The sequence below is a fragment of the Camelus bactrianus genome, chromosome 9, assembly GCF_048773025.1.
Source record: "Camelus bactrianus isolate YW-2024 breed Bactrian camel chromosome 9, ASM4877302v1, whole genome shotgun sequence".
NCBI lineage: Eukaryota > Metazoa > Chordata > Mammalia > Artiodactyla > Camelidae > Camelus > Camelus bactrianus.
The window spans coordinates 49,576,625-49,599,572 of record NC_133547.1 but is presented as its reverse complement, the minus strand read 5'-3'; the positions used below and the strand labels follow the sequence as shown (position 1 = coordinate 49,599,572).

At 47.7% G+C, this 22,948-nt stretch overlaps 1 protein-coding gene across 10 annotated transcripts in view; it reads right to left on the bottom strand.

Moving 5' to 3' along the window:
• The window catches only part of MBTPS1 (membrane bound transcription factor peptidase, site 1), a 47,266-nt gene that overhangs the window by 976 nt on the left and 23,342 nt on the right, over window positions 1-22,948 (bottom strand). For 8 of the 10 annotated variants that reach the window (XM_074370347.1, XM_045505532.2, XM_045505541.2 and 5 more), the window contains 15 exons: window positions 22,584-22,686; window positions 21,141-21,292; window positions 20,726-20,887; window positions 18,257-18,295; window positions 17,030-17,174; window positions 14,228-14,416; window positions 13,616-13,788; window positions 12,225-12,340; window positions 11,564-11,720; window positions 10,702-10,826; window positions 9,966-10,043; window positions 7,512-7,652; window positions 5,530-5,661; window positions 4,343-4,469; window positions 1,119-1,249 (listed from right to left, as the gene is read on the bottom strand). In XM_074370347.1, coding sequence (XP_074226448.1) covers window positions 1,119-1,249; window positions 4,343-4,469; window positions 5,530-5,661; window positions 7,512-7,652; window positions 9,966-10,043; window positions 10,702-10,826; window positions 11,564-11,720; window positions 12,225-12,340; window positions 13,616-13,788; window positions 14,228-14,416; window positions 17,030-17,174; window positions 18,257-18,295; window positions 20,726-20,887; window positions 21,141-21,292; window positions 22,584-22,686 — 1,970 coding nt within the window. The remainder of the gene's footprint in view (window positions 1-1,118; window positions 1,250-4,342; window positions 4,470-5,529; window positions 5,662-7,511; window positions 7,653-9,965; window positions 10,044-10,701; window positions 10,827-11,563; window positions 11,721-12,224; window positions 12,341-13,615; window positions 13,789-14,227; window positions 14,417-17,029; window positions 17,175-18,256; window positions 18,296-20,725; window positions 20,888-21,140; window positions 21,293-22,583; window positions 22,687-22,948) is intronic. The other 2 variants (XM_074370350.1, XM_074370351.1) reach the window with 1 other exon arrangement.

Sequence of the window (22,948 nt, the reverse complement as noted above, 5' to 3'; positions counted from 1 at the left end):
GACACATTTTTTAAACCTTAGCTGAAGTGACCCAGAGGATGAATGAGAGAGAAAGGCAGTTATACTTGGATGAGAGGCTTTCTGGGAGAGTCAGGGGTGGGACATGCTAGCCTCAGAAACCAGGATGGCCTTTCTTCTGCCACAGACAACCCACGACAGGGATGCACCACTTCTGTTTTCATAAAAACAATGAACAGTAGATAAGTCTTGATGCTGTGGGGAGGGGGGCTAGTGTCACACTAGCTGGACGGGAGTAAGAGGGAGGCGGCCTGGCAGAGAGGCCAGGCGCTGGGCACACCCCCGCCGCTGAGAAAACCTTCCACACATGGGACTTGTGGTTGGAAACTGAGAGTGGCCACTGGAAGACACTTGGTTTGTACTGTCATAGGGCTTTGTACCTGGGCAATGCTGGGGTTCCAGAACTAATCACCATCAGTGCACCCCACGACCTGCAAGAAGGCCCTCAGGAGCCTGACATGAGGACACAGTTCCCAGGGTTGGGCCACGTGGGCTGAGGTAGCCCTTCCTGATCCCTGGACTTTCTGGCCACTTCCTGGACCGAGGAGAAATGCCCCCAGGGAGCTATACACTTGCAAGAGCACAGGGATTTCCAGAGCAGGAGAGGCACCCACACTCTGCTGGAATGACTTGGTCCGATCATCCCAGGTAAGGCACAATCTGCCTCAGATAGTCCTGTCAAGGCAAAAGCCATTATCCCTGGAGGGAACATCTGATGTCACCTGGGATGAAGGACACCCACCTCCGCATTTAACTGAGAATTTCAGTCCAGGAAGTTCCACCCCAGGTGGGCCAGGGCAGAGAATAGGTGGAGACCTCTGGGTTGAGAGTTCAGGGGCCAGACTGTGACAGCCAGCCAACATAAAAGGAATTCAAATCTGAAAATCCAGGTAGGATTTTCTGAGAGACAACGATGTGTTAATCCTTCAGGTATGCTTTTAGCCTTGTTGATTTGTACCACGAAGAAAGCCAGGACCACCATGGCATCCAGGAAGGCAAAGACGGGAATGGTCTGGCTCACCTCCTAGGGGAGGGAGGGAGACTATTCTGAACAAACCATAGTAACATTCAGCCCAATTGTAAAGCATTTAAGAACTGACCTCCGGGAATGTCCCAGGCACCACTCTCTCCGGGAGACAAGGGTCTCACTTGAGGGCGATTCGATCGAAAGTTGGGTAACACCACTTTGTCCAGGTCGATGGAGAGTAACTTCTGATGTTTCCAAAGATTACTTCAGGAAAACGGATTCAAACAAAATAAAAGTAAGCAACTGTACTAGCCCAGGAAGCTGAGCCAATACCTAAGAAACAGAAAATGATTTAAACAGAAATAGGAAATGATGTCCCATCCACATCTACCTAAATCCAACTGCCGACAACTGGAGGGACTGCTTCCAGGTCCCAAAATGGGAACCAGGGGTCAGTTCTAGTGGGTTTCTAACACTGCCTATACCGGAAACATGATCCAGCAGCAGGAGAGGAGACTGCACGTTACCCTCCGAAAGGCACTCGGGGGCGCAGAAGCTGAGGCCAGTTTGAGTGCTCACGGCCCAGCCAGAAGTAGCACAGAGGTCTCTGCCAAGAGGCAGCAGAGACAGATGCAAACAAATGTAGCAAAGGGGGTGGACCTGGTGCCAGGAGCAGCCATCACCTTTGTCCTTAAGGACACTACTGTCAGGAGCGAGAATAAGGCAGACACACAAGTGACCGAGTTATGGAGAGAAACAAACTAGGGAATAAAGGAATACACATCTGCCTTGCCTGCGGGGCCAGGATGTGCTTTGCAAAATGTACTGTACTCCTACGATAGCACCGTTATTCTTACTACTAATTCTGAGATCTGAAGAACCTGTTCAGGCCAACACAAGTGATAACTGAAGGAGAGGGGCTGGCAAGCCGCCAAGAGCAGCAGACGGCTTGGGAGGACACTGAGATAAGAGCAAATAAAGTAGATGGAAAATCTGAAGACTGTTCAGGCTAAAATGCGGGAAAGGAATAAAACTTATTTGCAAATTATGAGTTTCCCATTTTTCCACTTCGCTTCTTAACTCCTTAGCAAGTTGCTGGCATATCTCTTACTTTGGCCAAGTGAAAGCCAAGATGTTCAGTTCTACTGGCAATCAGGATGAAGATCAGCAGGGAGCCGGGAGAGCTGGGTCTGTAAAGTGGCTTTCTGAGCATGAAAGAGATAAGCTACTATCGCGTGCGTCCAGCTGGGTAACTGCTTGGAAAATGCCAATGAGTATTATAACCTATTCTGTTAAAACAGAATATGATGTCACTTTACATTTCAGGTTTAATCAGTCTGAAAATTAAACTGACGATGTTAAGTTGTGGAATCAATGACACTTAACCCTGTAGGTGAATATATACATGCAGCTGTATTTTAATTTTAACAGCTGCTCTCCTGTTGTGGAAATGAATTATCTGGCAGTGGCCCTTTCTAGTTGAGCAGTGGTGGTGACAGCGTACTACGTTATCATTTGAGAATTTCACAGAGTCCCAGTGGGAGGGCAGAAGGTTGGCCTTGCCCAGGGGCTCCTCGTGGGTCTGACAGCAGCTGCTCTGAGTATGGACACCTGATGACTAAGGACATCAGGAAGTGCATCTTGTTTCAGAGATGGACCACACACCCACACTCAGCACTGAGCCTTTCCAGGGCTGCCTGGAGCTGTCCAGCACTGTCTCACAGTTCTGCAGATTCAGAATCTAGTCCCAGACCTAGGTTGCTGAGGACTAAGAATAACTTCCAACATGATGTGAGATGCGAGATGTGAGATAAAGGTGAAGTCTGGTGGGTGTACTAGAAGAAGGAATTCCTGAGGATGATGGTGAAAATCCAATTCCAGGAGCTACACATCATCAGCATCATTGATGGGCCAGGTTGGTACTTGATGGATTGTCTGATGTGGACATGCAGAGACCAAGGACACTGTTCTCTATTTCTCAGAGTCCTGAGCTGCACCCTGGAGAATAACTGGGTCTCAGGAATCTCTGCCAACGACTGTCCACCCAGTACAAACTGCTGACCACGGCTGGAGTTAAAGCCTGGTTTGAATACTAGGATAATGACAGGTTATAAATAAATGGGATGTAAACATGGACTCTTATCAGAAATTTTGAAATGATGGCACGTTAACTGGAATGGAAAAGTACTCAGTAATTAAAGTCTCAGGAAGAAAACTGATGAGAAGACAACGTGACACTCCTGCAATTCTGTTTCCGATCGAGCGTGTTCTGAAGGAGACGTGTCAGTGAGTGATGCACTCAGAGCTTCCGTCCATGACAACAGTGAGGCTGAGGAAGCTTTGCGGCCCCTGCAGGCATCCTCCTCTCCATGGCTCACAGTGTAGAGGGTGGGTCTCTGTCCCCGCCACATACCCCCTGGCCACCCAACACCTGGACACACGGAGACCCAAGCAAGTAGGCAGGCTGGTGGGGGAGAGAAGGCAGGAGCCTCCCTCAAGGGCAATCTGCCACGTGCATGGGTTGTGCAGCCTGTGGGGGGACAGTGTCTCGCAGCGCCACTGGACGGGGGTGGTGTGCTGCTTCCACAGCCGTGCCCAGGACGTGAGCCCCTGAGTTACGGTGCCAGGACCCCCAATCGCGCCAGAGCAGGGTATTGTCCTGCTGGGATCAGGGATTCCAGAGAAAGAAACGGGGAGAGGGAGCAATCTGGACACAACTTGGAACCAGCGGGCTGAGCTGGCTGTCCTGCTCGAAAAAGAAATAGCAGTGGTCACTCAAATTTTGGCTTCCAAGAGGAAATGACCAAGTGAAGAGATCGTATTCAATGGAGAAGCAGGCAGATCAACAGTGTCTGGGCCTGTCGTGGTATAATGTCACTCTACCAGGGACAACACTCAGCACAAGGAGAGGGCACAAATGTGACCCCAGCTTAGCTCCGAGCCAGAACTCAGCTCCCCTACCAAGTCTAGACCCCCTGGTCTGACAAAACAAAGACCCAGTCTGTATTTCAGAATCAACAGCACACACAGGGAACACTGAACTCCTGAGTCCCAAACTGAAGGAGCCAGAGCTTCCCTTCCAGTGACATTACTGGCAGATCACAGCTTTTTAAGCAAGACCCAATCAAACCGAACGGAAGACTAATTACCCAAAGCACTTTTCATGGTGGAGACCACCAGGGAACATGGTTCTAAAGGTCAACATGGGGGCCTGCTAATTTAAAAAACCATCACAAAACGACAAGCTAGATTTGATTACTCCATAATGATGTCAGTAAAATTCAATTCCCTCTTATTAAAAAAAAGAAAAAGGGCAATGAATCATAAACCCAGCAGAAGGAGTGGAAAAGCACCAACCTGGGAGCCGTCTCATTTAAAGGCTGTGGCTTGGCCCACGACAGGTGCGGACAGGCTGGCAGTGCCCGTGGCTCAGGACCTCCCAGCCGGGCCTCAAGGACCTTGGAGTACCGGTGCAGGTGGTTCCCTGGGCAGCGCCACGCCGACGATAGGGGAGCACCATTGTTGAGAAGATGCGGGGGGAAAATGAGGCTTTATTAGTCATCTGGCTGCTTTCTGGCTGTCAGGCCCACTATGCACTGTTAACCCGTCTGCCAGGTGCTCAGGAGTGAGGCCTTGAGGTGCCCTCGCCCCTGCCCCCAGTGAGGTGCCCGCTGCTGAGGGCATGTGAACAGATCAAGACAGCCTGTCCTTTTCAAGTGGCCACACTGTACGCATGGCAGTGGCCATGCAACCCTACTGACCACAATTATACACATAAGGCCACACACGAGGCCTCTAACCTGCAGATGAGCTTCATGGAAGCAAGCTTCTCAAGTATTAACTTCTCAGGTCAAAAATAAAATCTGCATTTTCAACACTTCCTTTATATCTTAGCTCTGTGCTGCCCAACGCTGTAACCATTGGCCACACGGGGCTACTGAGCAACTGAAATGGGCGAGTGTCACAGAATGTTACATAATATTCGGTGATCTAGGCTAAAGAGTTTTACTGCTATGAACGTGTTTCCTTTTACTTCTTTAACGTGGCTACTGGGGACACAGAACTACACTGCAGCTCACACTGCACTGCTATGGACAGCCTGTAGGGATGCAAACTCAGCCTCAGGGCCTCGCAGACCAGGCTCTGCTGAGTGACTACCCCGGTGGTCCCCCGCTAGGCGACCTGAGTGGTCACTAACCTCTCGGCTCCCAGTTCTTCTTCTGAGAACCAGAAAAAACAGCACCTATTTTCACAGGGTTCTGAAAGGCCTCAGAGAGTAATCTGGGTAGCCTGGTGCCTGGTACCCAGGGAGTGCTCCAAAATGCCAGCTGCTCTCCCCAGGAGCCCAGGCGCTCACAACTCGTCTGGTCTGAGTGGGATAGCACCACCTGAGCAGCGGGGTGGGCCCTCGGCCCTGCTCCCCGAAACCCCTGCCCGCTACAGGTGCCCAGAGAGCTCAGTGGTGGCTCTGCAGATTGGCTCCGCCTGCCGGTGGACAGGACGACATCCTGGAGCAGCCTGGGCCAGCTCCTGTGGCCACTCACCTTCCATCCTCTCCGGAGGCACCGAGCCTGCTCCGCTGGGGGGGCGCTGCCGATCCCCTGAGTGGCTGAGACTGGGGGGCGTCACCCCATACGCCGTGTACTGAAGGAGCGCGTCCAGCAGCCAGAAGCAGTCTGCGGGTTCAACAACACACTGCTAAGGAACTAGACTTTGTTGAGACAATTGCTACATGACAATACAAGTTAGCCTCCAACGAAGGGAGAACAGGACGTGAGAAGATGAGGTCAAAGTCCACCCCTATTCGTGTGACATGCATTCTCCCGGTCAGTGGTAACTGCAAGGACCACGGGCTTCACTCCAGGCCCAGGGTTTGGGCATAACAGCTGCCCGGGCGCCACTGGGCTTTGGGGCCCTCACTGATGGAAAGACAGGGCTCACTCAGGGACAGTGGGACCACGCGACACCACAGAGAGAAGCACCACCCAGAGAACGGGGCAGCAAAGCTCCCACCAACGCCTGGAGGTGTCCTGGGGGAAGGAGCTAGATCTTCAGCACAATGGCAGAGCCAGGCCACTGTGCATGCACCACAGGGAGGTGGGTTCAAGGTCAACACAAGTGCAGAGTCCAGTAGTTTGGGCTGCCCTGAGTCAGCGAATCCCAACACAAAGGACAAGAGCAGAAGGCGGCTAGTTATGTCAGGGGGACTTCACAGGGAGTCTAGGTGTGGGGCAGTGATCAACAGCCCTCATCATAGCCATACAGATGGGCCCTCCCTATCAGGGGACTGAGGAGCCACACTGACTTTAAATTTGGGGTCACTGCTTCCCACCTGTCTCCCTGCATCCGCCACTCCCCATCCCATCAACACCAGCTGGGGCAGAGCAAGACCCAGAGAGGAGACACCAGGAAGCACATGTCTCACCACAGAGCACCCTGGTCAAGGGCTCAAAGCCCTGAAAGCTGCTCCAGGAGGCCACGTGACATTTAAGGACCAGGATAGTCTCTCAGGCATTGACCATTTTAATAAAGACTCTCACTAGAGATCTCAGGTCTTAAAAGACAGTCTCTGAAGAAATGAAACACTAATCTTTCAACTGTGACTTTAACCATCACTTTTGATTTTTAAAAAGACCAATCATATTCTAAGAATTTACGTGAAACTCTAGGACCTAGTCACTTAACCTTCACATGAGAGAGAGAAAGGGAGAGGAGGATGGAGAGGGGATAATGGGGCACTGAGAGAGAGAGAGAGAGACATTGAGAGAGAGAGAGAGGTGCCCCACAGACTCCCAGCTCCTGCTCGAGCAGCCTCATTGCCTCCAGTTAAGCCTGATCACCATCTGCAAATATGAGGATGACTCCCAACCCGCCCCCAGTCCTCCCGGGACTTAGAAGACTAGGTTTTGGTCCTGGTCCTGTCTTTATCTCACCAGGCAGAGACAGAATACTTTCCATTCCTCTTTTACAAAACAAGAAAAAGAGAAGTCTGGGTCCAGGCTCAAACCCCCAAATTTGAAGGATGCATCGAGAGATGCTGAAAAGGAGGAGGGATGCAAAGGACTAGTTCCCCATCCCCCGCCTCCCCCTCACACCCAAAAATGATACCAAACACCCCCTTAACAGCCAAAATTTCCAAGTTTGGGAGGAGTGCCAAGTGCCGACCCTGCAGGGCAAGGCTGGGGACCCGGACTCCAGAGGGGGACACCGAGGAGGGCAGAAACCCCATCTGCAGGCCAAGGGTCTCCCCACTCAAACACAGTGATCCTGGCACCTGCCAGCCTCAGAACAAAAGAGTGCAGAGAGGAAGACAGCACAGCCTGGGAAAGCACATTTGTTTTGCTGATCAGTCGCTGGACTGAGAGCTATGAGAACACCCCAGGCAGTCAGAGCAGCTGCGCCAACGGGAGCAGCCTCTGTCTATTTACCAGCATCTCATCAGAGCAGTTAGGGGACAAGGAAGGAAGGGCCGTGAACCTCAGGGCCACAAAGCCCTACACTTTTCAGCCACTCCCCGACTTCTCACCCTTCTGCCGGTGACTGTCATCCAAGCAATTGGAGTCTCCATATAGCACAATCCGGCCGCCACCCTCAGCTGGAATCTGATACAGTCCCAAAATGGGGACGTTTTCAACCATTGCCACTTCCTGCTTCAAAACCTCCAATCCTGAAACAACACAACAAAAACAGCAATGAGAATTTCTGGTGAGGAAAGAATGATTTTCCAGTTGTCCCTTAACTTGACGTTTTGTCTATAGGACCAAAAAAAAAAAAATCACAGCAGAATCTAATATTCAACCACAACAGTGCAAACTTTTAGGACAAGAAAACACCACATAAAGTACCCCTGGGTTGGGCTGCAGCGAAATTCACGTATCCCTCTTTCACTTGAAACGGTGGGGCACAATATTTACGATCCTAAAGGTGTCACTGCTCCCTCTCTGTCCCTCCTCATCCTCCTGAAAGGCTTGTCTCCGGAGCACACACATAGGGCAACCAGCCAGGAAGCTCCTCTCAACACGCAAGTACCTCTACAGATACAGCCACACACTGATGCCCAGGCTGCATGGTTTATCATTAAAAGTTGGGACAACCATACTCAATTTTTAAATTTAGATTTAAGAAATTGCTACATTCATCTCGTGAATACAGTCCAAATGTTCCAACAGCAGAGCCGCCTCACCTCTGCCCAGATGACACAGGTACAATGTCTAATGGATCAACAAGTCAGAAGTGCCCAGAACCACGCAGCACCTGCCAGTGACATCGTCACAGACCCGAGGAGTCTCCATGTTGGAGGCAAAGTGCTCCTCACACTAGGAGATGACACATCATCCACCAGAACCCAGGATTCACTGCTTTGGTAATATCCTAAAAAGTCTGTGACTATAAAAATGCAGCACTTCCTGCCCTCTGCGTATAATCCCACCAGGAACTGAGTGGGAAAGTAAACAAGATTTCCTTTGTCGGGAGATAGAGCAGGAAATGGTGGGGTGGGGAGCACACAGCACTGCCTCGGCCTCGTGGTCTGACAGAGTTTTGTTTCTGACAATAGGGTCCTTTTTGATCTGGCATAACCCAGATTTTTAAATTCCTATTTCGTACCCAAAAGATTATTCAACTTAAACCCTGTTCAGAAATAAAAAGCCCCTTAAAAAGAATTCCAATGTAATTAATTTTTACTTTCAGACTAGCAGAACAACAAAATAAATATGCACTCGAGTCTACTTCTGGTTTCTCTCCTTCCAAAACGAGGGGCTGCCAGATGGTAACAAGCCAACAAGGAGACCACTGCCTGCACCCCGAGGGTATTCCTGGAGATGACACTACCCTGTGAGCCAGGGATCCCAGAAAGAATCACCAGTGCATGGAAAACCATGCCAGGCGGCAGGGACAACAGCTTCATCTGTGTGCTCAAACTTAAAATACAATCTTGCAAATACAGAACGGCTTGTTAACATTATTACTTTGCCTTGACTGGAAGGAGAGCGCCCCTTCCAGGTAACACAGCAATAAATTCTACTTCACACAGGCCAACAGATGAGTGAGAAATCCTGTCTTCTCGTCATTTTCAACTCTTGAAACCATTCCTAATTTCCAGTTACAGAAAATGACAACCTGCACAACACAGGGGGCCTTCCATTCTGAAACACAAAATAGCTTGCACAGGGAAATGAACGCTGCATATCCATGAGCCCCTCATGCTGGTTGTGGAACAGCCTCCCAGCATGTGCAGATGACAGAGACATGGTGTGGAACCCCGACTCTGGAGTGGGGCTGCAGGAGACTGTCCTGGGCAGGACGGAGGGCGGCCACCACCTTCAGGAAGGGCGGAGGCAGTCTGGGGTGCCCAACTCCCCAGCACCCCGCTTTGCTCTGTGCACCCAGCACAGCGTTACAGGTACTGATGCGAGGAGGCACGGAATCATCAGCCTTCCTGGGTGATGCCTGCCTGTAGTTCAAGAAGCAAAACTGAAAGAGAAGAACTTTCTTCCCTTCTGGTTCTTCAGGGAATCTTAGGAAATGACTCAAATATGCTTTATCTTCACACAGTTAAGAACTTCAAAACACAGTCAACATTTTTCCTAAAATGTTAGTAATCTGGCAATCACAGAAGCAGAACAATTAATAAACACTAACAAAAATTTCAAGCAACTTTGAAAGTAGTTTAAAAAAAAGCTGCAAGTATTCAAAAGCTCCTCTTTTCCTGTAGGAAATTCAATTTATTCTGCAGTAGTCACTATACACATATTCAAATTATCAACAAGAGACTGTCTTGCCTGTCTTTGTATCCCCCAGAGCCACTACACAGAAGTCTCGCTTAAAGTAGGTACAATACCAACAGTAAAATAAGGTTTTTAAAAATCCAAACCACTAATGCATAAGGGGTTTCTTTTTGAAAGAAAAGAAGGAAGGAAGGAAGGAAGCAAGCAAGCAAGAAAAAGGGAAACCAAAAAGTGTATGAACAGTAATCCTTTACCTTGGTCTTTAAACGTCTGTGTTATCACTATGCCATCTTCTGGAAACTTCGCAATGCTGCACCCTGACGCGTAGTACACTAGGGAACAGTTGTTCACAGTTAGAACCCAGCCATGCTGAACACTTTCATCAGCAGCTACTCATTTACCAAAGATGCATTCCTTAGACATTATGTATTTTCTAAAATTGTTTTTAATTTTAAGAGAGGAGCTGCTACATTGCCTGGTCACAAAAACTACAAGTAACCACCTCAAAACTCAAACTAAAAAACGCTATTAACCTAAGGTTTCTGGGTAGGTTTCAGAAGTCAGAGCTGTCAGAACGTGTAGAGTTAGTGGCAAAAACACTCCAGATGTTTTAGAAACCACTCACCAAAAAGAACCTGGGGGCGAGGGAGGGGACAACTTAGATGAGATATGCAGTTATTCCATAAATAGAATTTTATGAATAATCAGGGACCTGGGGCTATTTCTTATTTGGGAATATAAACAGTATAAAGAACCTCACAGGTGGCACTAAAATCAGGAATGTGTGCACAAAGTATTTTCATTTTCAAAGTTTGGACAGAACCAGGGTTAATACCCAGCTTTACAGGTGCCTTTGTGAGGACCCTGAACAGGTCTCTCCGTGGACCCTCCTTGTTTCATGCTCTGAACCTTGGACTTCAGAGACACACGCTTCTGCTTGCCCACCTCTTGGAAAGATGAGCCCTATTAAAAACCAACACAGAACCTTACTGTCGTGGTTGGCCAAGGTGAAATCCCCCTCATACAGGCCATCACTGAACCCCATGTTCCAGACTGACAGCAGCTCGTTCAGAGCCGGAATGTTGGCTCCTCCGGTGTCCGGCATCCACCACTGCCTGTAGAAGTGATGAGGGGTCAATGACGGATAAGAGCATCCTATACACGCCTACCCTTTTCACGACAAAATTGATTTCTCCTGCCAGTCTAGTCAGTCCACAAGAGGTTTCAGCTAAAACTGGGTGTGAGTAATACTGCAACGTAAATGCTCCAGCCAGTGTACACAGTAAATCAAAGCTCAGCTTATTTCATGAAATGCACCACACTGAACATAAATGTGCGGCATACAGAGCCCAGACCTTGAGATGGTCAGCGAAGGAAGATGGGTAAGAAAGAAGCTTATGAAGTTCAAGTCACAGACTCTAAAGAGAGAACTCATACCATACGGATGACATGTTCATAACACACTGGGGATTCTTCATCGATAAGTAATTAACAGCAAGGTTTTTTAAATAACAGTTCCTTTGGTGCATTTAAGTGTGTAGAGATTCAATAAAGGAGAGATAGAAGAACGGAAAAGAATAGAAATTTAAAGCTGAAGTGTCTAAGATCAACAGGGACAATGAACTGTTTCCATTACTACTAGAACCAATATGCAGTTTCCTTACTTAACAAGCCACTTTCAAGAACATCTCGACCAATGGAGAGAGAGCTTGCCTTAACCAGGCGTCTAAACCTGTCTCTAACAGCCAAAAAGACCACCAACGGGTCAAACGATCAGTTTAAGTATTCCCTGGATAGAATTCAACTCCAATAAAGTCAAATTTCTTATCCAAATATCAGTTCGTATCAGTACCTCGTGTTTTCATCATAAAACTTGACTTTCCTCATCACGGATGTGTTGTACCAGTCACTGAAGACGATGAGGGAAAGGCCATTATCCACATCCCTCCGCAGTTTGGCCACCTCCTCAGGGAAGTACTCCTCCTCACTGTCCACCATAAGCAGAGTTCCTGAGGGACAGAGCACCCAGGTTTGAGAACCGCCACCTCACCAAGAGGATGTCACTGTTTCAGAAACATGGTATTTTACTGATGTCAACATCTCATTACTGGTTTCTAATATTTTGGTCTGTGCCCCTGGATCCACTTCAGAAGGGGGTGGAAAAAAAAAGGACCAGGGTCCCACAGCTCACAGACAGCAACCAGCCATGGCCTTCTGTTTCACTGCTGATGCCCAATATAAGGGTGTTTCACTCACCTGAAAAGAAGCAAAATCCCCTGCTAGAGTTTCTTTTACTTAAAAAAAAAAAATTAAGACAAAAGTATACAAATGTCCTTGTCCCCAACCTTCCTGGTAGTTTCAGATTTTAGCTGAATGTCAGGAACACGGGCCACTCTCTCGGGAGCCTGGTCTGGGCCTCCACCGGGACCAGGAGATCCTAACCCCCACGACTCCCCCACGACCCCCCTGCTGGCTGGCTGGGGCTCCCTGGCCAGCACCTTGCCGTCACTTACCATACTGACTGGCGTCAAAGCAGGTGAAGGGGGAGCCAAGGACTTCAACGAAGTAGCCCATGCTTCTCAAGTGCTGATACATGTCCCTGAAGTTGGTGTGGATGTGGTCGCCATTCCTGCAGCACAAGAAGCCCGGCACTAAGACCATCAGCCTACACTCGAGATAAAAGCCCCACGGCCACAGAGCTGACTTCTGAGACCTGGCTGGCTCTGAAGGGGCAGCAACGTCATCCCCAGAGGCCCCGCAGCCCAGGTCCTCAGCATGAAGTCAGCTTTTCAGATCAGCTCTCCCTGGGCTGCATGTACAGTGGCTGCTAACAGAAAACCACCTGCCCGGCACGGGCATGAAGGAGATAAAACAATGAGAAGAAACGGCCAAAGCAATGTTGCATAGAGTACACTGAGCCTCACTCTGGCAGAGGCACACATGTGACAGGCCACTCTGGAAGTGGCACACATGTGACAGGCTAGCACCGCCTGCCCTGGACACACTGGGAGGGGGGCACAGTGCCCTGTGTGCTGTACCTGCTGGCAGCAGCACAGATGACTTCACATCACAGCCACCGCTCACCTGTCTACCCCGCCCCACAAATGTGCCGTTTCACACAGTGGTGTGCTCTGTGTAGGCCACCTGCCCCATGGAAACTTCCAGGGGTCCCCTATCTGCCACTTGTGAGTCCACAGCCATTACAACAGCTTCTTCCCACTTTCTGTCCACCTGTCTGTGGTCCGAGCCAATCCCATCTGCCTTCCAGAGACACCCTGTTTATAAAGAGCGAGTCTGACCTTGTAAGTGTCCTGTCCAAGTTCTTCCATGCTTCCTCCTCCCTCAACATTCAGTGTCAAGTCCAAACTTTTATATTTAATTCTAAGGCAGAAATGAGCTTGGCGTGTGGGCAAGAGGAAGTCAGCGCAGCAACCCCAGGTGAGGGGCTGTGTGAGGCGGGGTCTGGAGGGGAGAGCAGGACTCACCCCAAGTCTGGCTCGGCAGCCACAGCAGTTTTAAGCAAACTGTGATAGAATTCATGGTTTTCGAAATTACCAGGACTGCTATACAGAGAACGGAACTTGGGGGAGTGAGGACAGCAGTGAGACTCATCAGGAAGCTCTGTCACCCCTGGGAAGGGACGAAGACTCCGGAAGGAGGGCGGAACAGACTGGCAGGGTTTGCCATTGTCTGGAAGAAGGCCCAATGGGATGTGCTGACTGAGCCAACAGCAGTCAGGGTAGGAAGGTGACCAAGGAGGACTTCAAGGGTGGCTTCACTGCACAACCGTGCGAGTCAGACAGAACAGCAGGGCACCCAACAGTGTGACAGGAGCCGACAGAGTCTGGGCTGCAGGAGGAGGAGTGTCCTGCTGAGGAATGAGGGGCGGGGCTGCAGTGCTCACCAGTCCAGAGGGTCGTTCTTCATCCGGAGGTTGTCCCTGGGGAAGTAGCCAGGCGGGTAGCGCAGGTTGTGGTACTGGTCCCAGAGAACCCTCTTGCTTCGAGGAGGAGAAGGGATTATCTTCACCTTAATTGGGAGCTTCACTGTGGAAGTCTGTTCTGTACCACTTTTGGACTGAAAATAGAAGAAATTTGAAATGTCTCTTTTGTCCAGAAGAAACTTCCAGGTTTTCAGGTTTGAAAACTCACTTTTATTTATCAATTTAGCCCAAATAGCCTGAACACAAGAATTTATAATAACAACAAAGGCAGGAAAGAACATTCACGTATCATAATGCCATAAAAATTCGTTTTGACTTCAAATTTAAGGTACCTGGCTCCTAAAAATGACTAGACTACAAAGGGTTAACCCAATTCTGTGCAATCATTTTGAGGATGAAATCTGGCACCTCATTTACTGAGTGAGTGACCTGTCACTACAGCCGTTCCCCAGGCCTGGACCTCCAATCGCTGCCCAGAGCCCACCACGCCCACCACCTGCGCCTCACATCCAAGTCCCCACACATTCCACCCACCCCTCCCCTTCCCTCGAGCCCCTCCGGGCACCCACTTACCTCCTCCTCTGCTGGGGAGGCCACGGTGACCATGACATGCCCCTGTGCGATGCCCTCCCAGGAAGCGGCTTTCTTGGTGACAGAGATGGAAATGGCCAGGTAGCCTGACCAAGGCCACAGCACTGAGGAGTAAGAGAAAGCAACTTCGATGTTGTCTCCATTCTGTGGTAAATAGGGCTGCCACTCCGGCTGCAAGAGAGAACAAGCCAAGGACAAGGTGAGGAGCTCCGTTCCCCAATTACCTGCATCGTAATGTTGAAATACCTCAATGAACAGGGCAAAATGAGGTGGACACATGGACACTAAGCCACCTATAACCAAATCCACCTGCGCATGGTCTGGACCACCATCCACAAGAAGAGTCTAGAAACACCATTTCTGACAGCCTCCAATTCTAAAGAGGATTTTTTTCCCCAAGCTTAAAAAGGGGGCTGGGGCGGCAGAACACATGGCTTTGGAAATTTTATCTGATAGAGATCTTACATAAATGAAAATTCTCGATTTAGAGTTAGATCTCAATTAGCTACATGCTTAAAGAATCACATTGCTTGAACAGAATAAAATAATAAAACAACATGGACGCAAACTGTCACCAATTGGATTCTGACACCCATGACTGGGCAGGCAGAGTGTGGCAGAGGACCCGAGGGAGAGCTGGCCAGACTCTGAAGAGGGCCGCCCACCTGGCCTGTCTCTCAGGCTTCAGGATCGGGGAGAGGGGAGCTTCAGGGGAGCATGCCCCACCAGGAAGAAACACACATCAGCTCTTACAACGAACCAGTATTTCAAACTAACCTGAACTACTCATTTCCCTCACCAGCTAGAGAGCAATCATCTGCTCCCCAAGAGTCAGCACACTAAAAAAATTGTGAAAAAGAAGAAAAACAGCATCACAAACAAAGAGAAAGGAAAAAGATTTTTAATAAATGCTTCTGAAACCACTGGCTAAAACCTGAGCTAAAAGCTAACTTTCATCCATCTCTTATACTACACATCAAATTAACTCAACACAGACAAACATTAAATATTTAACAAGCATAAAAGGGAAGAGAGGAGAAAATAAAATTGAGATTTTAAAAAATATTTCTGGAGGGCTAACTTTTCTAATTTTTGAAACAAAAGAAGAAATCACAAAAGATGAAAACTCAACTACATAAAAATGTGAAACTTTTACAGAATTTCCTCCACTCCCAAGTTTTTAAACCACCTCTAATATTAAAGAGACAAGAAAACAATAATCTGGAAGATCTTTCTGTATGAAACACACAATGGTTAATTTCTCTACGATGTAAAGATCCTGTGTCAGACTGACAGGGACAATCTAAATGCTCATAAGAAATGGGCCAAAGGAAGTGAAAAGCTAATTCACCCAAGAGGAATCGGTTAACAAACGTGCAGACATCCACCTTACAAACAACTGAAAAAGTATATATTAAATTGAACGTTAGATTTAACTATACATTTAACATGAAAAAGATGGACCACGTAGAAACAAACCAAATGTCCATCAACTGACAAAGCAGGGTCTATCCGGACAGTGAACCGTATTCAGTCATAAGAAGGAGCAAGCACAGGTACATGTCCAACACGGATGAGCCCTACAGATGTTAGGCTCAGTCACAAATGACCACGTGACGTAGGAGTCCATGTGTGTGAAACACCCAGAACAGGTAACTCCATGGAATTGCCAGGGGCTGAGGCAGAGGGATAGGAAGGGACTGTTAATAGGGATTTCTTTTTTGAGTGATGCAAATGTTTTGGAATCACATGGTAGTCATGGTTGCATCACTACTTGTGAATACACTCACGACCACTCAATTGCACAATTTAAAAGGTGCAGTTTATGCTATGTGAATTTTACCTCAATTTTTTAAAACCTCATGAATTAGGGGAAAAAAAGACACATTATCCAGTGCAGAGACACTATCCCTGTTTACCACTGGTGGCAGTCTGGGCTAACATAACTCTCCTTTTGGAAAGAACCTGGTATTCTGTACCAAGAGCCATAATAACATCCACACCTCTTACTCAGGATTCTAATCCAGGGAGTTTATGTTAAGAAAATAACTCAGCAGGAAAGAAAACCATATATGCAAAGATATTCAGTAAGATATTTACAGCTAAAGAAAACCATCTAATTGTTCAAAAAAGGATAGTAAGTAAATTAGGATTGAACAATTCTATATAGCATCAAACAACCATTAAAAAGAACATTGGTGCTGTATATATAGTTACGTTTTTAAATGTTTGTAACATGAGAACTGAAAAAAAAACTAAATTTCTGCCTACCATACAAAGGTAACAAAAAATATATATTTCAGATAAGGGCTGAGAAATAATAATATTTTTAAAACAGTGCGCTCCGTTAGTGTGTGGGGCTAAATTCATTTTTCTGTTTTTCCCCCTACCCTTTACTGTTGTGATAATGTTTACCTAATGAATGTAAAAAAGTTATAAAGACAAAATTCAAATAAAGACCATACCTTCTAAACTTGAAGGCCCATTCGTGCTCATTACACAGTGAAATAATTACGAGTGGGCCTCTCATTACAGATGGGAAACTGTAAAGACGAAGACTCAAATGTCATTAGTTGACTCAGGAGCCTAACTCAAGATGTCAAAGTAAAAGAGTAGCAAACTGATTTCAGTCATTTATCCCTGACTTACCTGTAATGGACTTGGGAAAACAAACCACTGCTTCCAATCCCCGGCACCCGGGCAGGAAGAGGACCTGTCCCTTTTAACCGCAGGAGGAAGTCTGGGCCATGTCTAAGTTCACCGCTGGCCAGAGGGCAGTCTCACCTTGTCCACGATCCTTCCCGTGACCCCCATGCCATTGAGGATGGTGACATTGACGATGGTGGGCATTCCTCCGTAGTAGATGGGCTGGGAGCAGTAGGGCCACATGTAGGGGCACTCGGTCAGATCAATGTAGCCAGGGCTCAAACTGGAAGAAAGAATTCAGTGCTGGAGTAGATGGTGCTGGAAGTGGTGACAGAGCCACACGACGGCAGGGAAGCCTCAACGTGGTGGACCTGAGCCTTAGAGGACCTGCTCCAGGGCTGCTCGGCACTTGGCTTCAGAAAGCTGCCTGCACCCAGGAGGCTTTCGGGCCAGCCCACATAGCCTGGGGACATGTGGGTGTCATCTCTTCCCTCCTGCCAGCCTGGAACCCTGTGGTTGTGGCTGGTGGACAGCGAGGACAGCCCTTGGACTCAGGGTTTCAAATCACAGGGGCAGGGCAGATGGACTTTTTAATAACTGAAGCTGGGACAAATGGGTGGCCACTCGGCAAAAGCTAAAATTAGATCCATACCTCACACCATATTCAAGAATAACCTCTGAATGGATCAGAGAGCCTCAAATAAATAAAAGAAACAAGTGCTACAAGAAAACATGGGTGAGTCTCTCTTTCACCCCAGTGCAGAGAAGGTGTTCTGTGCCTCAGAATCCAGGGATGGCAACAACAAAAGACTAACAAACTTGGTTATAAAAAAAGAAGAAACCACATGGCCCAAAACACTTCCGCAAAGTCAAAAGGCGACTGACAAACTGGGAGAAATAGCTGCAGTAAAGGGTTACTCACCCTAATATACAAAAAACTCTTAAAAATAAAACCAAGGGACAAAACCTCTGAGAAAATTGGGGAAAAGAAATGAAGAGACCTTTCACAAAAAATATATAAAAATAGTCTTAATCACATACAAAATGTCCAAACTGACTCTTAACCCAAGAAATGCAAATTAAAACAACACTGAGATATCACTTCCCATGTGTCAGATTAGCAGAAAGTAAAAAGCAAGACAGGACAGTGTGTCGGGGAGGCTCTGGTAAATAGGCAGGCACCCACATCAGTGTGGAAGCGAACAGCAGGGAAACAGAGACTCTGCTCTCAGCTTTGACTTGGCTCCCCCACTTCTAGGACCCTTCCCCGAAGACACACTGCCAACAAAAATGAAATACAGGCATAAGCAGCTCACAATTACAAAATACTGGCAACAATTTAAATGCCCATATATAGATACGTGCTTGAATAAACAATGATCTCCACGTCTCCACGCTCTGAAGCTGTAAAAAAAAAAAGGAGAAAGAGCTCTATGAACTGATTCAAAGTGACTTCCAGGATGCTGTTTAGAGGAAAAAAGTACAAAAGAGTATTTACAGTAATGCTATCCTGCAGGTAAGGAAGGGGCTGTAAGAGAACAGGTAGAAATACAAAAAGGACAAATCAAAAACTAACGAGACTGTCACCCACGGGGGTGGAGGGGACAGGGCCAGGAAGGGTGAGGTAGCAACACCCCTCCAGCTATCCTCTGCGTGCAGTTCTGACTTTGGAGCCATGGCAGTGTTTCACAACCCAACACATAACTAGGTAAAGTCAACCAGGATGGGGGAGGGATCCAGAAAGAAACAAGAATACGAACAAATGAACTCAACTGTATTGAAAATAAATAGCAAAACCAGACAGATGGGGTTGGTAGGGAGGAAGAAAAGAAATTAAGTAACTTTGGAAAACAGTACGACTATATGCTATAAAGCTAAAGATAAAAGAACTACACACAAACATCACCCTCTCTGACATCCCCAGGTGTCAGTTTCTAAATCCTGCTCTCCAATGAGAAGACCACGGCTGCTTGGACAAAGAACCGATATCAACACTGGGCATGTAAATACTGCCAGAAAGTGAGAAAGTGCTCCCCAACTGATGGACACACTGGAAAGACACGGGAGCCAACCAGAGGGAGCCCCAGAGAGCCAAATCTGGGGCAAAGTGAGCAATGAAATAAACAATGGCATTATTAGATCACAATCTACAGAGTAAAGTAAATACCTACGTGTCCATACTGATGTCATTGAATAAATAAATGAGAGAAGGTCAGCTCTCTTCCCTACAGCAGAATTTCAATTCATAAATGCAGAAGCAACGAGAGAAAGTCACTGTGGGACAATGTCTAGAGTGATAACCAGTACAGGCAGGAACCATCAATAGATGCTAAATGCAGTGAGTGAAAGTATGTAAAGAAACAAGATCACCTTCAAGTGCATCCTGTAAGACACTCAGCAGTCACAGAGGAACAAAGGGTGACAGCAGCAGAGACACCTGGCAGAGCTACCTACAGCACCAGACTGCCTGCTCGGAGCCTGGCTGATAGACATCTCTGCACCCCCCACCACATCCGACCAAGCACAGAGGGCACTAGGGCAGGCCCAGCCCCAAGGGACACAGGCTCCTCTTAACAGTCAACTTTAATTCAGGGATTCCCCATGAGCGGAAACGGATTTTAGACCCATGCTGCATTGTCAGGGTCCTCTCCCCACCTTCCTCCTCTTTTTCACAGGTGTCAGATAAGCAGGGGAGTCCTGCCTCCTTCCCTTTATCCTTCACAGGTCCCCTCCTCCCAACACATCTCTCGGATGTCTAACCCCATGTCTGCTCCTGGAAGATCCTGACCGACATCACTCGAATCCAATAATGCAGAAGAACACCACCAGCGATAAAAGGAAGGACTGGAGGGGACCAAGAAGATGCGACTGCTAAATATAATGTGGGATGCTGGCCTGGATCCTGGACCAGGCAAAGGGCAGGGGTGGGGAAAATCTGGCTGAACTCCAGACACAGTCTGCAGGTTAGTCGATGATAATGGATCAATGCTAATTTCCAGACTTTGAGGCATGTGCTATGGTTATGAAAGATGTTACATCAGGGAAAGCTGCTGAAGGATTAATGAGTCCTCATGTACTCATTTTTAAAATTGTTGTGAATCTAAAATCATTTCAAAACAAAAAGTGAAAAAGAATTCTTGCCAAAAATACATCACTTCACACTAATCATGAGCATCAATAAACGCACATCAAGAGACCATGAATGAAGTAAGCAGCCAGCACCCCCAGAGGACTCAGAGTCACAAATGATGACAAGACATCAGAGGTCGGAGGAAATCAGGGAGACACGGGAACTACACGCCACAACGGGCCTGGATCCCAGAGCAGACGGAGAACATGAGGGGGAAGCCGGCCGCTGTGCAACTGTATGCAGATTCGTGGCCGCACAGCACCAGCGTGCATCTATCAGCTCCAGCTGTGGAGTGAGGGCCAGTTAAGGAGCCAGCCTTACGGGAAGCAGAGTAGGGGGTGTATGACAACTTCTACACTTGGAAGTTTCTGTAAACCTAAGATTATTTCAAAAGAAAGTTTTAAAAAGTAAAAAGACACTGACCAATTTTCATTACATTTTTGTCTTAAAAAAAGAAAGTGAAAAGAAATACGAAGTCATTATTTCAGCCATTTATGTGACAAATAACAGAAGACCAGGAGGTGGAAAGCAGTTCTGCCAGTGGCACCCTGTGGCAGCAGCAGCATGAAGTTCTCCCTGAGACCCCCGACTGCTATGATATCAGGCACTGGCTGTTTTGAGGCCAGCATTGTGTGCCAAGGGAAAACCTGCCTTGGAGCCCAGCAGAGAAGAGAAAGGCCTGTTCAAAAGGCAAGCATACCAACCTGGCCTGTGGTTTGTAGCTGCTGAGGACCTGATAGGCTCGGAGGAGATCCAGCTTGCCGTGGCCTTGCTCAAACATATTGACACCGGGAAGCCTCCGGGCTGACGCAATCAGGGCCTGCTTCATACTGGCCGGATTCACCAGTTCACGTTTCTGGACTGTGCTGGGGGGAATAATCACGTACTTGCTCACTTTCTCTCAGTAAAAGAAGAAAATCAGACTATCCTAACCTGTAGGTAAACAAACATGACACCCCTAAAATCTTGTTTTGTATCTAACAGGAGCTACCCCAGGAAAGCCCACTTAAGATGAGAATGGAAGTGCTCATTCCTGCACCTGCCTCGGGACCAATCACTTGGCAGCCTTCCAGTGGCCTGGTCTGCTGATGAAACCTCCCCCTGCTGAGCAACACTCACCTCACCAGCAAGGTGACAGCGCCAGCCACCACTGGAGAAGCCACGCTGGTCCCTGAGAGGGCCCGGCACCCGCCTTTCACGCCAGAGCCCCTGACGCCAGCGCCATAGGTGACAATATCAGGCTTCACACGGCCATAGCCCCCCGGCAGCTCCTATAAATGACAGCAGTGTGGTTCCTACCACAGCACACGGCCATGGGCAATTACGAGTGAATAAAACCGGAAGAGAAACATGGGTTATCCAAATATAGTGTAACCTTAGTATGGTACTGGTTTTAGTCTGAAATTCACTGCAGTTCAGAAGAGGAGCTTAAATAATAATACAAAAAAATAATCTTTAGTGTGTTTTATGATAACCAGGATAGTAATGTTATAAAGCATTTGAAAAATGGATTATTTTTAATTTTGCTAACATGCAAGACTAAAAAGTGCAAACTGGTTTCTAGGTAACTCAAACATTTTAAATGTTAGAAAAATCAAAAATTAAAATTAAAAATTAGAAAAAATGAAACACCTTTCTTCACAGGGAAAAAAGTACATGACTATGACTGGATATTTCAGTCTGTTACAGAGGGGAAAGAATGATTTGGAACAGTAAGTATAATTGTACAAGTAACTTGGGATAAGATTTTGAGTACTCTCTTAAGCTTCCCGAAAATTGGGGCAAAATGAGTTACAACAGAATCTTATATTCTGTAAGAAAGAAGCACACCAATTAAAAGTGAAAAAGATCCTTCTTGGCAATCAGACATAAACAGACTCTGGATCCACATATGTGGGACACTGATTTAAAGACGGCTCAACTGCAGATTACTCAGGAATATTGCTCAAAATGCCATTAAAACACAGGCTCTGATAAAAGCCGACAACATGACAGCTGGGTCAGAGCCCGTGCCGGGAGTTTGAGGGGGTGCAGGGCAGGTAAGAGCGCCCAGGCGCGGCCTGAGGGAGCATCACAGTGAACCAGGCTCTGCTCAGAGGGCAAAGGAAGATGAGTCTGTTGCATAATTAAACCTCAAGCAGCCGAACTAATTAACATGCTGGCGTTATTTCGTTTCATCTAGCTAAATGCAGTTATTTCCATGTTAGCAGAGTCGATAGTAAGCTGTTCTCACTGGCTTTTCCTGCTTCTTAAGGTTAAAAACTCATCCTACCCAGCACAGAGGACTGCTCCTCCCCTTTCAACTAGTTAGGACCAGTGGGTACGAATCCAACTAACCTAAATAATGACTTACTTAGAAGTAAATTTAAAAGTGGAGCCGTGAAAACAGTCAGAATCAACACTGGCTGGAGGTTCAGATGCTGAAGGGGCCGGAGCTCTTGCCCCAAGGCTGGGTGACCCCGTAGGCTGCTCCTCCTCCCCTCCCCGTGCCCTGACAGCTGCACCCTGGCTCTCACACCAATGACCCCAGGAGGCACGTTCAACTAAAGATGCACCACCTACCCAGGTTGTCATGCCCCGAGAGGAGAAGCGGGCGATGTTGTCCTCGAAGTCAATGCCGCCCACTCCGATGACATCCATCTGGTCAGCAGGGTTGTTCAGAGTGCTGCATTGAGACACAAAAACACAAGGGCAGAGGAACAATTTTAAATGAGTAATTCAAATAAGGGCAAATACTCCCAGAAAAGTCTACGACGGCAGCAGGCTCTTCTGTGACCTCACCCGTGCGGCTGTGGTGAACTGATCCACTCATGGCCACCTCTGTGGCTCAATTCTCTCCTTGCACCTGGGACACCCTCTCTTTCTTTCCCTCCCTGTCAACTGATCATGCTCCGGCCCAAGACTCACTTCCTCCCTCACTACTGCTA